The sequence below is a fragment of the Notechis scutatus genome, chromosome 14 (genome assembly GCF_049901735.1).
Source record: "Notechis scutatus isolate UNSWTSFEM ecotype Mainland chromosome 14, rNotScu1.2, whole genome shotgun sequence".
NCBI lineage: Eukaryota > Metazoa > Chordata > Lepidosauria > Squamata > Elapidae > Notechis > Notechis scutatus.
Genome location: NC_142022.1, coordinates 2,357,478 through 2,371,893, shown reverse-complemented (window position 1 = coordinate 2,371,893; position 14,416 = coordinate 2,357,478). Strand labels below are relative to the sequence as shown.

The 14,416-nt window shown below is 47.4% G+C and overlaps 1 protein-coding gene across 1 annotated transcript in view; it reads left to right on the top strand.

The window, feature by feature from the left end:
* The window catches only part of COPA (coat protein complex I subunit alpha), a 68,055-nt gene that overhangs the window by 42,620 nt on the left and 11,019 nt on the right, over positions 1 to 14,416 (top strand). Inside the window, 10 exon segments of the mRNA XM_087943227.1 lie at positions 1,059 to 1,221; positions 3,510 to 3,656; positions 5,100 to 5,289; positions 6,818 to 6,913; positions 7,037 to 7,102; positions 7,105 to 7,124; positions 11,104 to 11,227; positions 11,340 to 11,429; positions 12,824 to 12,933; positions 13,974 to 14,051. Of these exon segments, the coding sequence (XP_087799353.1) occupies positions 1,059 to 1,221; positions 3,510 to 3,656; positions 5,100 to 5,289; positions 6,818 to 6,913; positions 7,037 to 7,102; positions 7,105 to 7,124; positions 11,104 to 11,227; positions 11,340 to 11,429; positions 12,824 to 12,933; positions 13,974 to 14,051 (1,084 nt within the window).

The window sequence follows — 14,416 nt, the reverse complement described above, 5'->3', positions numbered from 1 at the left end:
GGCAAATGGAAGTCCGTCACGGGCGTCCTCTGTGACAAGAAGATGCCGATGCGTCTGAAGGCGAAAATCTATAACTCTGTGGTGCGCCCCGTGGCCATATACGGCGCAGAGTGCTGGCCGACGACCAAAGAAGTTGATTTTTTTCCACCTCATCTGCTTTGAGTGCCGCACAACAGCAGGATAAGGGGAACGCTCACCGGAGTCGGTGATTTGTAAATAGTGTGCACACACGCATGCAAAGCGTGCAGGCACACCCAAAGCACATGCTCACCGAACCGGTTGTTATGTCGGTAAGATCCCACCCCTGTAAACCACTCCAGAGAGGGCTATAAAGCACCATGGATGTGGTATATACTCCGTTTCCCCAAAAATACGATCTTCCCTAAAAGTATGTCCTAGCTTGATGTTTTTACACGTGCTCCCGATATAAGCCCTAACCCCAAAATAAGCCCTAATTAAGATCCTACCCACTCTAGGGTAGACGGGTAAAAATTAAGCTATGGGGGGATGGAGCTGACCTACTACTTATCTTTGGGCAGTTGTAGCCAGGCCTCGCACACCCGACATCTGCCCTGCTGGCTCATTGGTTCTGCAGCCAGCAAGGCTGGCAAGGCTTTCCTGAAGGCCTCTGGAGCCGATAACAAAGCTCTGGATCGATCCAGAGCTCCATTATCCCCTGCAGAGGCTTTCAGGAAAGCCTTGCTGGCCGCAGAAGAAGAAGTTCCTGAAGGCCTCGGACAGCGAAAAGGAGGCCGGGGTGACGCATGCAAGTGAGGTTAGTCAGTGGAAGAACATCCCCTGAAAATAAGACCTGGCGCCTTTTTGGTGGCGACAAAAATATAAGACAGGGTCTTATTTTCAGGGGAAACACGGTCATTCTAAGTCTTATTGCTCAGCAGTGGAAATTTTGGGTTGAGTTGTGATTGTAAGTCCCGGACTGCATGTATAAGGCTTTAGGCTAGAAGACCTCCAAAGTCCTATGATTCTAGGCGTGTTCCTCGATTCCCTTCCTCTCTCTTCCCGCCAAAGTGATGTCTTCTCTTCCTTCCTCCTTCCAGGGACCACGGGATCATCCGCACGCTGGACTTGCCCATCTACGTGACCCGCGTGAAGGGCAACAACGTCTACTGCCTTGACCGCGAATGCCGACCCCGCGTCCTCACCATTGACCCCACGGAGTTCAAGTTCAAGCTGGCCCTGATCAACCGGAAATACGATGAGGTGGGTTGGGGGAAGGATGGTGCGCTTGGTAGAACTTGCCTGTTTCTTTTTCTTTCCCTGGGATTGTTGGAGTCCCAACATGGCTCTTCTATAGCCATCTAAGTGACTCAGAGGATTATGAGAATCGTAGTAAGGCACCTTGGAGTCCTGAAGAAACTATAAGTCTAACTGTCAGCATTCTAATAAAACCCAACTCCAACCAAAAACTCCAAGACAGGCATTTCCTCAAAGTTTCCTTTTATTAGAGTAGTGTTCTGACCAAGGTTTCCCGAGACCGTAATTAAGTACATGCTTAGTTAAAACAACTCTTTGTTTTATTTCAACGCTGGGAATTAAGTTCATTTCTAGCCGGTAATGAGTCCCAAACAGTTCCTCAAGATAAGCACCCACCTTTCTCTCCTTTGAATTGCTGCCAACCACTAGAGTGCCAAATTAATTATAAAAAAAACAATTGAAGTTACAAAGTCCACATAGAGCTTCAAGGAATAATCCAAACAGAGCAAACGACTTTGCTTCCTGCAAAGGGTTTCCTACCTTTGTACTTCCTTTATACCTTATGGGAGGGGCAATCACCTCCCAGCCTTACTCCCAAGTCGCCCCTTTTGTTTCAGCTGCCTCTCACCTTCTAGCAGCTCTTTGCACACGCGCACTGGGAACAGGCTCCCCTGGGTCCTCTTCCTCGCTGCTGCCAGATTCTGGAGGCTCCAGAGGCAGCACCCCACTCCCAGATGGTCCCGTCCCCTTCCTTGCGTCGAACGCAGGACCCTCGTCCAAGTCCTCTCCAGACTCCCGGTCCCTGTCCTTCCCCACTGTCCGGTTCCGCTGCCGTCTGCACAGGCTTCCTGTGAACTACAACAAGTAGTCATACTGGCACATCTGGGAAAACCTGAATCTTAAAGTTCCAGGTTTCCCTCCAATAAGTAAAAAAATTACAAATCCATCACATGCCCCAATCACGATCTGTCCCAACTTGAGACACCCCCTCTACTACCCTTCCTCCAGGTGCAGAAATAACATGACCTTGAATGTAAAGAAAAGTGCTATTATGTCTAACCACATACATCCGCTCCATGAAATTCCCCCCTCCCAACTTCCCACGCTCAAGAATGTGGCAGCGTGGAAGCCTCTGGTGCTAATACGGCTTCCAAAGCTGTGATACTAGCAAAGAATGTACCTTAATACCTTAAAGCCGTGTTTCTCAACCTGGACAACTTTTAAGATGTGTGGACTACAACTCCCAGAATTCCGCAGCCAGCATAGTCCACACCAATTAAAAGTTGCCCAGGTTGAGAAACACGGCATGAAAGAGTGACTTTGGGGAGGTGATAATCATTAGGATTGAGGATTTTAAGTCTCTCTACCACATGGCAAACTAGGGATTTATTTTAGAACTGATTTCACACACGCACACACAAAATCCATCCCTGGTTTCTTGATCAAACTTTTAATCACCTAATTTAGCTCATTTGGGAGGAAAAGCCCTGTTTTAGCTTTGCTTTATTAAACTGTTTGAAAGGATAAAACCTTATGGTGTCATGCCCCTGTTGGAATCTGATTTGGAGGGGGAGGCCGAGCAGCTGACAGGGAATGGGAGTGTGGCTCTGGTGGCTGTGGAGGAAACTGGGGAAGGCACAATCCAGCCGGGCGAAAGTAGGGAAGGGGTAGAACAAGGGAGAGGGAGTTCAGAGGAAGACCCAGGCCCAGCCCCTCTTATCCTAGGGCACACAGGGGAGGAGCGGAGAAGGGAGCAACATGAGTTGCGTGGGTTACAGGGGAGGAAAGGGCCCTGATTCCCTTCATTAGCTGCAGCGTGGGAACGCAGTGTATAAAAGAGGAAGCTGCGCACAGCAAGTTGTTGGAAGCAAATTGTGAATTATCTGGTATCATTGTGGCTTATCTGTGTTCCTGGCGTCTTCCCAACTCTGTGAGTTTTGGCTGCGCTTTCAAGTCTTAAATTCCTTCTCCTGCCCTCTCAAGCTAATTACTTCAATTTGGTTTGTTGGGACTTTAAGTTACAGTTTGTGTTGCTCATGTTTTGGACTGAATTTCCTGCAGTCAAAGGAAGAGTTTTTCCTCCAGCCAGAAGGTAACCAGGACACTGTGGGCAAAGTTGGAGATAAATAACGGGACTCTTCTTGCCTCTTTGACTGTGTGGCCTTTGTGCCACGCCCCTTGGGGTCCTCACAGATGGATCTTTGGATGACCCACCTGTGACCTCCAGTTTATTGGACGAAATGTAGAGTGACGTGCAACATCTAAACCTCGATTGTTTTTTTTTCACTCTGGAGGTCCTGCACATGGTGCGTAACGCCAAGCTAGTGGGCCAGTCCATCATAGCTTACCTGCAGAGGAAGGGCTATCCCGAAGTGGCGCTGCATTTCGTGAAGGACGAGAAGACGCGGTTCAGCCTGGCTCTTGAATGCGGCAACATTGAGGTGGGTTTCTGCGTAAAAGGCAAAAAGGGCTCCCAGGTGCCTCTGTTTGCATTCTATCAAGATTCCCGGGGCGTGGGCAGCCCTTCATTTGGGGGCTTGTGCAAGCAGAACGACGATAAGAGTTTAATCTGCCTCTGCCATTGTTTTTATCTCTCTCTTTTTAACTGTTATTGGGGAACCAGTTTGTCTTGTGGTTAAATCGCCAGGCTAGAAAACAGGAGACTTGAGAGTTCTGGACCTGCCTTTTTCCTGCTGAGCGACTTTGAGTCAATCACCAGAAAAAAAGGGAGGGGAAGGGAGGGAAGGAAGGGAGGAACAGGAGGGAGAAAGGAAGGAAGGAAGGAAAGAAAGAGAAAGAAAGAAAAGCAGAAGAAAGGGAGGGAGGGAGGGAGGGAGGGGGAAAGGCACAAGAGGGAGGAAGAAAGAAAAAGAGAAAAGAAAAAGGGAGGGAGGGAGGGAAGGAAGGAGGGAACAGGAGGGAGAAAGGAAGGAAGGAAAGAAAGAGAGAGAAAGAAAAGCAGAGAAAGGGAGGGAGGGAGGGGGAAAGGCACAAGAGGGAGGAAGAAAGAAAAAGAGAGAAAGAAAAAGGGAAGGAGGGAAGGAAGGAAGGAAGGAACAGGAGGGAGAAAGGAAGGAAGGAAAGAAAGAGAAAGAAAGAAAAGCAGAGAAAGGGAGGGAGGGAGGGGGGAAAGGCACAAGAGGGAGGAAGAAAGAAAAAGAGAGAAAGAAAAAGGGAAGGAGGGAAGGAAGGAAGGAAGGAACAGGAGGGAGAAAGAAAGAAAAGGAAGAGAAGAAGAAAGAAAGAAAAAGGAGGGACGGAGGACATCCTTCCCCCGCTGTCAATTTTGCTTGTCCTAAAACCACTGGCTTTTTCACACACACACACACACACACCCTGCCACCACCACCACCACCCATTTAATGTCAACTTGGTTTGTGCAGTTAAAAAAAAAGGCACCTGGGGACATTTCTTTTCTCCAAGAGTATAATTTGCTAGAGTCCAGCACGGTTACAGAAGCAGCCAAGCCAATTCTGATATTTTCACCCGCAAATAGCGTCGTTCCCTTTCCCTTTCCCCCCACCCCCCCCGGGGCCTTCCTGCCTGCTATTCTTTACTGTCCAGTTCAGCTGCATTCATTTTGCTTGGGGAAACGCCCCCTTCGTCTCGCAGGCCTTGGGAGGCTGGCATTGTCTCGGGGTCCGACTGTTCTTTGCATCCCTTCACACGCACACGCACACATACACACCCCTGCGTTCCTCCCGATTGCCTCCCACCGTTGCTGTGGTCAGGCTTCGACGAAGCGAGCCGAATTGCAGCCACGACACCCCGGGTCCCTTTTTTCCCTTTAATCCCCGGCGGAGGGGCCACGACTTTAGCGAGGAGAGGAGCGGCTGCGTTCTCTGCGTCCCCTTCCGACGTTCCCCCTCCCGTGTACCCCTCAGATTGCGCTGGAGGCGGCCAAAGCTCTGGACGACAAGAACTGCTGGGAGAAGCTGGGAGAGGTGGCTCTGCTGCAAGGGAACCACCAGATCGTGGAGATGTGCTACCAGCGCACCAAGAACTTCGACAAGCTCTCCTTCCTCTACCTGATCACGGGCAACCTGGAAAAGTTGCGCAAGATGATGAGGATCGGTGAGTTTCGGGGTCCCTCAGGTGCAGGGTCCGCTTTTCAGGTCACGGAAGGCCACTTTGCACGGTCAGCTGCGTCTCCGGGGTGCAGGCCCACGGCTCGCCTGTCTTGCTTTTTTTATTAGACAAACACAAAAACAGAAGGGAACGTTAAAAAAGCATTGAACATGGTACAGTCCTGCTGACCCACATAAGTTGTCTTACGTTGCTAAATCGCATATAAAAATAGTGCATATTTACATTCTATATACATAGTAGATACATTTAATCATTTCTTATTATCTTGATCCTTTCTCTTTTCTAACCCACCATAAAACTTATCCCATACTTTGTAATAATCCGATTCTTCCTTATTTTTTAATTCTTTTTGTCAATTTGTCCATTTCTGCACACCTCCAAATTTTCCTAATGATTTCTATTTTCACTTGGAGTTTCCTTACATTTCCACTGCTTGTGCGTAAGCCAATCTCGCAGCTGTGATGATATGAATTATTAAATATATAATATCCTTCTCATATTTTCCCACATTAATTCCTAACCAAAAAATAATAATTCAGGTCTGTATTCTGTTTTGATCATACCTATTTCTTCTAACCATTTCTGAATTTTAGTGCCAGAACTTTTGGGCTTGTGTAAATCTTACATATCTTTGTTCGATGGTGTCTTCCCATCTCTGTTTTGGATGCCCATGAGGTCGCTGGCCATTGACTCCTAGTTGGTAGGCAGTCTTGTCCACAGTGGGAGGTGCTGCTCTCAGCTCATGGCCAAACCAGCGGAGTTGGCCTCCTCTCATCTTCTCTGCAAGTGGTGCCACACCAAAATGTTGCCGAATGGTGTCATTTGTGATGTGGCCAAGAAGGGTGGTGCCCGATATCCGACGGAGCCTTTGCATTTCCATGGCATGGGGAGAGCTTTCGGTCCCAGTTGCTGCTGTCCAGCCTTCAGTGCCATATGGTGCAACAGGGGGGAAGGTTGTCTTGTAAAACTTAGATTTAAGACACGTTGGCATTTGTCCGTCCCGTAACACACCGGGGAGTTTTCCCAAATGCATCCAGGCTGCATTCACCCTTCCTCACACCTCGCCATTGAGGTCACCATGGCCTTGGATCCCAGATACTGGATCCCAGCCCCTCCCACTGGCCATGCGGGCTGGAAATTGGGAGGCGGGGAGGTTTAGTTTCATGGGGGTTATAATGCAATGTTTTTCAACCTTGGCTAATCAAAGATGGGTGGACTTCAACTCCCAGAATCCCCCTGCCAGCGCATTTTGAGAGTTGAGAATGCTGGGCGTTGAAGTCCATCCATCTTCAAGTGGCCAAGGTTGAGAAAGACTGTATAATGCCCGGCTGTAATGGGCCACGCTAGCCACCAAACTGGCTGCCTCTTCAGAACCTGGACCACTTTAGGAGATGCCACCCTACGCAGTAATTTCTCGGCATTTTGTGCTGCCTCTGTTGAGGTAGGCCAACGGTCAAGAGCATGGAGGGCTCTGGGAAGTGGACAGCAGTCCTGACCCTGTTTCTCCTCGCAGCTGAGATCCGGAAGGACATGAGCGGCCACTACCAGAACGCCCTCTACCTGGGCGACATTGCCGAAAGGGTGAGGATCCTGAAGAACTGTGGGCAGAGTAAGTAAGCCAGCAGCCCTGGTTGGGCTCCTCACCCCAAGTGACTCCCAGGCGACCCACCCGTGCCCTCCCGCTGACACTCTCCCCTCACCTGCCTCTTCTCTCACCTGGCTTCCCCCGCAGAGTCTCTGGCCTATCTCACCGCTGCTACCCACGGCCTGGAGGAGGAAGCGGAGAACCTGAAGGAGACCTTGACCCCGAGAAGGAGGTGGTGAGTGGGCTGGGGGGGCGAGGGTTGGGGAAGCAGGAAGGGGCTGCTGCTCCTGCCCCAGAAGACCTCCAGGCAGGTTGCAGCTGAGGAGGGAGGGGGTTGTGGTCCGCTGGCAGCCTGTGCAGACAGTATAGCGGAATCGGACAGTGGGGAGGGACATGAGCCAGTCCGGGAGTCTGGGGAGGACTCGGACGAGGGTCCTGCATCCAAGGCAGCGATGGGGCCAGGACCATATGGGAGGTATGTGCTGACTCCAGAGCCTCCAGAGTCTGGCAGCAGCGGGGCAGAGGAACAAGGGGAGCCTGTTCCCAGTGCACATGTGCGCAGAGCTGCTTGAAGGCAAGAGCAGCTGAGACAAAAGGGGCGACTCAGGAGTAAGGCTTGAAGGTGATTGGCCCCTCCCATAAGGTATAAAGGAAGTGCAAAGGTAGAGAAACCTTTGCAGGAAGCAAAGTCGTTTGCTCTGTTCAGATTAATCCTTGAAGCTCTGTGTGGACTTTGTACTTCAGTTGGTTTTTTTACAGTTAATTTGGCACTTTAGTTGTTGGCAGCCATTCAAAGGAGATAAAGGTGGGTGCTTATCTCGAGGAACTGTTTGGGACTCATTACGGGCTGGGAATGAAAATAATTCCCAGCGTTGAAATAAAACAAGAGTTGTTTGGAGTAAGCATGTGCTTAATTACGGACTCAGGAAGCCTTAGTCAGAACAGTGATTTCTTCTGGGAGAAAAACCTCTCTGTGGCTTTCTTAGCTCCGTGCGAAGGACTTTCTCAAGCAGCTCCTTCCAGGCAGTCCTTGACTTACAACCGCTCGCTTAGTGACTGTTGTTTGAAGTTACAAAACGGCAAGGAAAACAGCGACTGAAGACTCTTTTTCACACCTATGACCGTCGCAGCACCTCCATGGTCATGTGATCAAAATTTGGACGCTTGGCTACTGACTCATTGTTTATGGCGGTCGTGGAGTCCCCGGGGTCACCCCATCCCCTTTTGGTGACCGTCTGGCACGCCAAGCCAGCGGGGGAAGCCACTCAAAGTCTGTGTTACTAATTTGACAATGGCTGTGATTCACTTAACGACTGCAGCAAAACAAAAGAGTCACAAAATGGGGGGGCAAAGCTCGCTTAACGCATGTCTCACTTAGCAACATCAATTTAGCAACATCAATTGTGGTCATAAATTGCGGGCCACCTGTACTTATTTATTTATGGGGAGGAAGAAAGTGCTGGAACTGTTTGTACCACCTTGAGTTACTTGCACAAAGGATAATAGAATTCTTTATTGGCCAAGTGTGATTGTACACACAAGGAATTTGTCTGGGTGCAAATGCTCTCAGTGTACATAAAAGAAAAGAGACATCCGTCAAGAATCATCAGGGACAACACTTAATGATAGTCATAGGGGACAATAAGCAAACAAATCATACTAGGAAACAGTTTAAAGAATGGAATGGAATGGAATGGAATGGAATTGAATAGAATAAGGAATAGAACAGAAAAGAAAAGAAAATAGATAAAGAATAGAATAGAATAGAATAGAATAGAATAGAATAGAATAGAATAGAATAAGGAATAGAACAGAAAAGTAAAGAAAATAGATATAGAATAGAATAGAATAGAATAGAATAGAATAGAATAGAATAGAATAGAATTCTTTATTGGCCAAGTGTGATTGGACACACAAGGAATTTGTCTTGGGGCAAATGCTCTCAGTGTACATAAAAGAAAAGATACATTCATCAGAGTCAAGAATCATCAAGTGCAACACTTAATAATAGTCATAGGGTGCAATAAGAATGGAATAGAATAGAATAGAATAGAATAGAATAGAATAGAATAGAATAGAATAGAATAGAATAGAATTCTTTATTGGCCAAGTGTGATTAGACACACAAGGAATTTGTCTTGGGGCAAATGCTCTCAGTGTACATAAAAGAAAAGATACATTCATCAGAGTCAAGAATCATCAAGTGCAACACTTAATAATAGTCATAGGGTGCAATAAGAATGGAATAGAATAGAATAGAATAGAATAGAATAGAATAGAATAGAATAGAATAGAATAGAATAGAATTCTTTATTGGCAAGTGTGATTAGACACACAAGGAATTTGTCTTGGGGCAAATGCTCTCAGTGTACATAAAAGAAAAGATACATTCATCAGAGTCAAGAATCATCAAGTGCAACACTTAATAATAGTCATAGGGTGCAATAAGAATGGAATAGAATAGAATAGAATAGAATAGAATAGAATAGAATAGAATAGAATAGAATAGAATTCTTTATTGGCCAAGTGTGATTAGACACACAAGGAATTTGTCTTTGGGGCAAATGCTCTCAGTGTACATAAAAGAAAAGATACATCTGTCAAGAGTGAAGAATCATAAAGTACAACACTTAATGATAGTCACAGGGTACAATAAGCAATCAAATCATACTAGGAAACAGTCAATATAGATCGTAAGGATACAAGCGACAAAGTTACCGTCATAACAGTCATAACTGGGAGAAGTGTTCTGACCAGGGCTTATTGACACACTAACAAACACACATTATAAAATCCCAAAATCTTTTTTTCTTTATTTCAACGGCTGTGAATTTCAGTCATTCACAGCCCATAATGAGTCTCACACAGTTTGTAAATAGTCCCACAGAAGTCTGCCAAAGTCCTTTGGGATAAGTCTGATCAGCACGCACCTTTATCTCCCTTGAAATGCTGCCAATGACTAAATTGCCAATTAGTTCTATAAGGCCAACCGGAGCACAAATTCAACACGGAGTTTCAGGTTTCAAACCGACCAGTACGAACAAAATTGCTTCCTGCAAAGGCTCATGTCCCTTTGCTCCTCCTTTATGTCTTATGGGAGGAGGGGCAATCACCTCCCAGCCTTACTCCCGAGTTGCCCCTTTTACCTTAGCTGCTCTTGCCTTCTGGCTGCTCTGCGCACGCGCGCACTGGGAACAGGCTCCCCTTGTTCCTCTGCCTCGCTGCTGTCACATTCTGGAGGCTCCGGAGTCAGCACATAACTCCCAGATGGCCTTGGCCCCATCTCTGCATCGGATGCAGCTTCCTCGGCCGAGTCCTTCCCAGGCGCCCAGACTGGCCCCTGTTCTTCCCCACTGTCCAACTCGGCTGCTGTCTTCGCAGGTTGCCGGCAGACCACAACAAGGAGATGGGTGAAAGGAAGGATGGGAGGATTAAGAGTAATAGTAGTGCAGACTTTGTAAATAGTTGGACAGTGTGGAGGGAATGATTTGTTTAGCAGAGTGATGGTTTTCAGGGAAAAACTGCACTTGTGTCTAGTTGTTCTGCTGTGCAGGGCTCTATGGTGTTGTTTTGACGGAAGGAGTTGAAACAGTTTATATATCCAGGATGCGAGGGGTCTGTAGATATTTTCCCAGCCCCCTTTTTGACTCGTGCAGGATACAGGTCCTCGACTGAAGGCAGGTTGATAGTAATCATTTTTCTGCAGTCCTAATTCCTCTCCGGAGTCTGTGTCTGTCCTGTTGGGTTGCAGAGCCAAACCAGACAGTTATAAAGGTGCAGAGGACAGACTCAATCATTCCTCTGTAGAACTGGATCAGCAGTTCTATATATGCAAACGGAAAAAAAAATCAAATAAATCACGAGTGAATAAATTTTGCAACCTCTTTTTGAAGGGGTCGCTAAAGCGCTAGGGATAGAAGTCTCCAAACTCGGCAACTTTTAAGACTTGTGGACTTCAACTCCCAGAATTCTCCAGCCAGCATAGCTGTCTGTGCCCTCGGATCAGTGGAGGAGGCAGCTGTTCCTCACCGGAGGGGATCGGGCTGCCTGTCAGCAGCAGTGCCTCTTAGCAGCCGATCCTCCCCCAATGCCTGAGTGGCCTGGGACAGCATCGTACCCAGCCCCGGCACGCTCCAAACATTGGACAATCTGGGTTCCAGTTCCTTCTCCTCCTCTGGACTGGGGCTCTGAAGGTTCTTCTGTTCCTCCTTCAGATCCCAGAGATCGACCCCAATGCCCGCTTGCTCCAGCCTCCGGCCCCCATCATGCCCTTGGACACCAACTGGCCTCTGCTGACCGTCTCCAAGGGCTTCTTTGAGGGCGCCATCGCCAGCAAAGGTCAGCAGCTCCAGCCCCCTTCTCTCCCAGTCCTTGCGGGCCACCTGCAGCTGATGGGCCAGGGGGTGGCGGGTGTCCAGTTGGCTGAGTTGCTCTCTCTCCCTCCCTGCAGGGAAAGGAGGCGCCTTGGCAGCCGACATCGATATCGACACCGTGGGCACTGAAGGCTGGGGAGAAGACGCCGAGCTGCAGCTGGATGAAGGTGAGGGGGCGCGCGTCTCGGTGTCAGCTTGAAAAGTTTTCTCTGGGCTTTTAGAGTTGCCAGCAGAAAGGGAGCGGGGGATGCAGCGCATTCCTTAGATAATTTCTAGGTGGCCGAAGCTTCTGGTGTGCAAGATTATTACTGGAGAGCATGATTAGTGACTCTTGGCTATGGATGTGTCCCATTGGAGAATATACATCCAGAGGGTGGGGGGAAGACCAGGGTCAAGGGGGAAATGAACGATGTCGGCTGCTCCCAGGTAGCACCGGTAGGTTCACTCCTAACAAATCTTCTTTAAACTCTGAGACGCGACTAGAGACTCATGATTTAAATGGGGGTCGATGCCGGAGCTTTGACATCTGGAAGGAATCCCAAATTCCAGCCGTGGACTGGGCATCTGGGCCTGTGCAAAGTGCATTTCTTCTTATACAAATGTCTGTTTCTTAATTGCAATCGTGAAACTACTGCTGGTGTTTTCCTCAACTTTGGAAAGAGTTTTTTTTATGCTGAGGAATGTAAAAGTGGAAAGGAATTTCTGTTTGCGTGCATTTTGGATGTCAGTATTGCCATGTTTTTCTCCTGTTGGAGTGGATTCCCCCCCCCCCTAAAATAATAGCAAGATATTTAGCTACTGTCAAAAGGTGTAGGTGACAGCTTTAAATTTACATTAGTTTAGTTTAGTTTATTGTCATCGCACCTCGTACAACAAAATTAAATACCATCTTCAGTGTACCTTATTATAACTATAAAAATAAAACACAAACACACACCTTTCGCATTCTATACAATCAAATTGAAAACCCCTGATACTGATGCAACATTAATATTGCACTATACAGTAGAACTCAATATAGTTACTGCTCTGGGATAGAAGCTGTTTTTCAACTTCTATTTGTCCTTGTTTTTATTATTATCCTGTACCGTCTGCCAGATGGTAATAGTTCAAAAAAAAGGGTGCCCAGGATGAGATGGATCTTTGAGGATGTTTTGAACTTTTTAAGGCAGCGGGAGCTATACTAGCTCTTAAATAGTTCTTTTGATTTTACTGACTTTATTTCAACAGAAATGGTCTCTCTCTCTCTCTCTCTCTCTCTCTCTCTCTCTCTCTCTTCTCTCTATATATATATATATATATATATATATATATATATATATATATATATATATATTCTTCAACGCCCAGAATTCCCCAGCCATATATATATAGTCCACCCCTCTGAAAGTGGCCAAGCTTGAAAAACACTGTTCCAGTTCTTTTGAACTGTATTTTCCAAAGGAGAAAGAGTCCAGATTCATCCTGTAGTGTAGCCTGAAAATCTGTTTATTTTAAGTGCAGAGACGTAGCCCTTAATTAATTAATTTAAAAAAACCATCCCTTTCTTTCTTCCGTTCAGATGGCTTTGTGGACGCCGGAGAAGGCTTTGGCGAGGACGGCTTGGCCAAAGGCCAGGAGGAAGGAGGCGGCTGGGATATTGAGGAAGACCTGGATCTTCCTCCAGAACTGGTAAATTGGCCCAGTTTGCACGACTGGAGGATGTTTGGGTCGCACGTTCCTAGGAGCCACGTGTGATTGTGACCTTAGTGGATTATTTTTAAAATCCTCCTGCCTTTTCATGCTTTTCCTCCCTCTACAATCCCCATCTTCCCCAAGAACCAGGGCATCCTCGTCTTGTGTGTGTTTGTGTGTGTGTGTGTGTGTGCGTGAGGAGTGGTGCTTGGTGATAAACACATGGGGTATTGGTGCAAGAGCAGCTATCGGCGTTACTCATTGTAGCTCTGTTTTCTTAACCGTCTGTTTTCCTTCCTTTTTCTTTTTTTCTTTTTCTTTGTTATTTTCCAATTTTATTCAATGTCATTTGCAAGACAAAAAACACAAAAGAAGAGTTAGATAATTGAGAGAAAGAAGGAGAAGGGTGGGAAGAGAGGAATAGGAAGAGAACTGGAAGGGACCTTGGAGGTCTTCTAGTCCAGCCCCCTGCTCAAGCAGGAGAACCTATACTATGAGTTTGACCACCCCTGTTGTAAGTCGAGGACCACCTGTACGTACAAAAAAAATTGCTGTCAGCTTTCCAGGTGATGAAATCCATTTAAAAAGAAAAGAGCAAAGTCCAACTTCCATGACAATTTCTTTTATTTAGGTAAAGCATCCAATTGGCAAAGTCTGTTTGTCATTCCGGATCTGACCCAACCCGGAATTGTACCACATAATATTGGAAGTTAGAAACATCCCCAAAAAGTCACATTCCCCAATAGAAGTAAATCAACATTAGTCTGGCATCATCAGTCTCCACCTCCAAGTCTCAGCAGGGTCAGCTTTCGTTCCCACGGGAAGGAGAACCACCTAGCCAAAACAACTCTATCTCCGCTCCTCCCACCTTAGGAATGTGGCAAGCCCGAAACCCTCCCCCATAAAAGAGAAAGAAAGGAAAAGGAATTTATAAGAAGGCTAAATAAAAGGGCTACGCCGGTGTCAATTTCGGGCTTGACAATTGCATTCATTGATTTTCCCTTGCCGTCTTTTTTTCCACCCCCCCCTCCCTGCAGGATGTCCCCGTGGGCCCCACAGGTGAAGCAGAAGAGGGATTCTTCGTACCACCCACCAAGGGCACCAGCCCTGCACAGGTAGGTGGGAGAGCTCTTGGCACAGATCCAGGGAGCCCCTCCTCTGCCCCCACCCCCAAAAAAAACGGATTTAGAACCACACCAAATCCAGAAAGATCTGGGGAAAATGGGTCCCTGCAAGACGAGATCCTGTCCTCAGGGCGAGGCTTGAAGGGTCCCTGTCTTTCTCAGACCACCACCCCCCACTTCAAACCTCCTCCAGGTGGATTTGGCAGCTGCTGGCTTGTTGAGGGGTTTCCAAATGCTTTGGTCAGGCAGAGGAGTCCAGAGTCTGAACTGTGAGGCCCTGAGGTCGCTCTCTGAGCTGGGTGGTTTTCCGTGGAGACGTTTCGTGACCCAACCAAGTCATGCCACCAGTGTTGGAG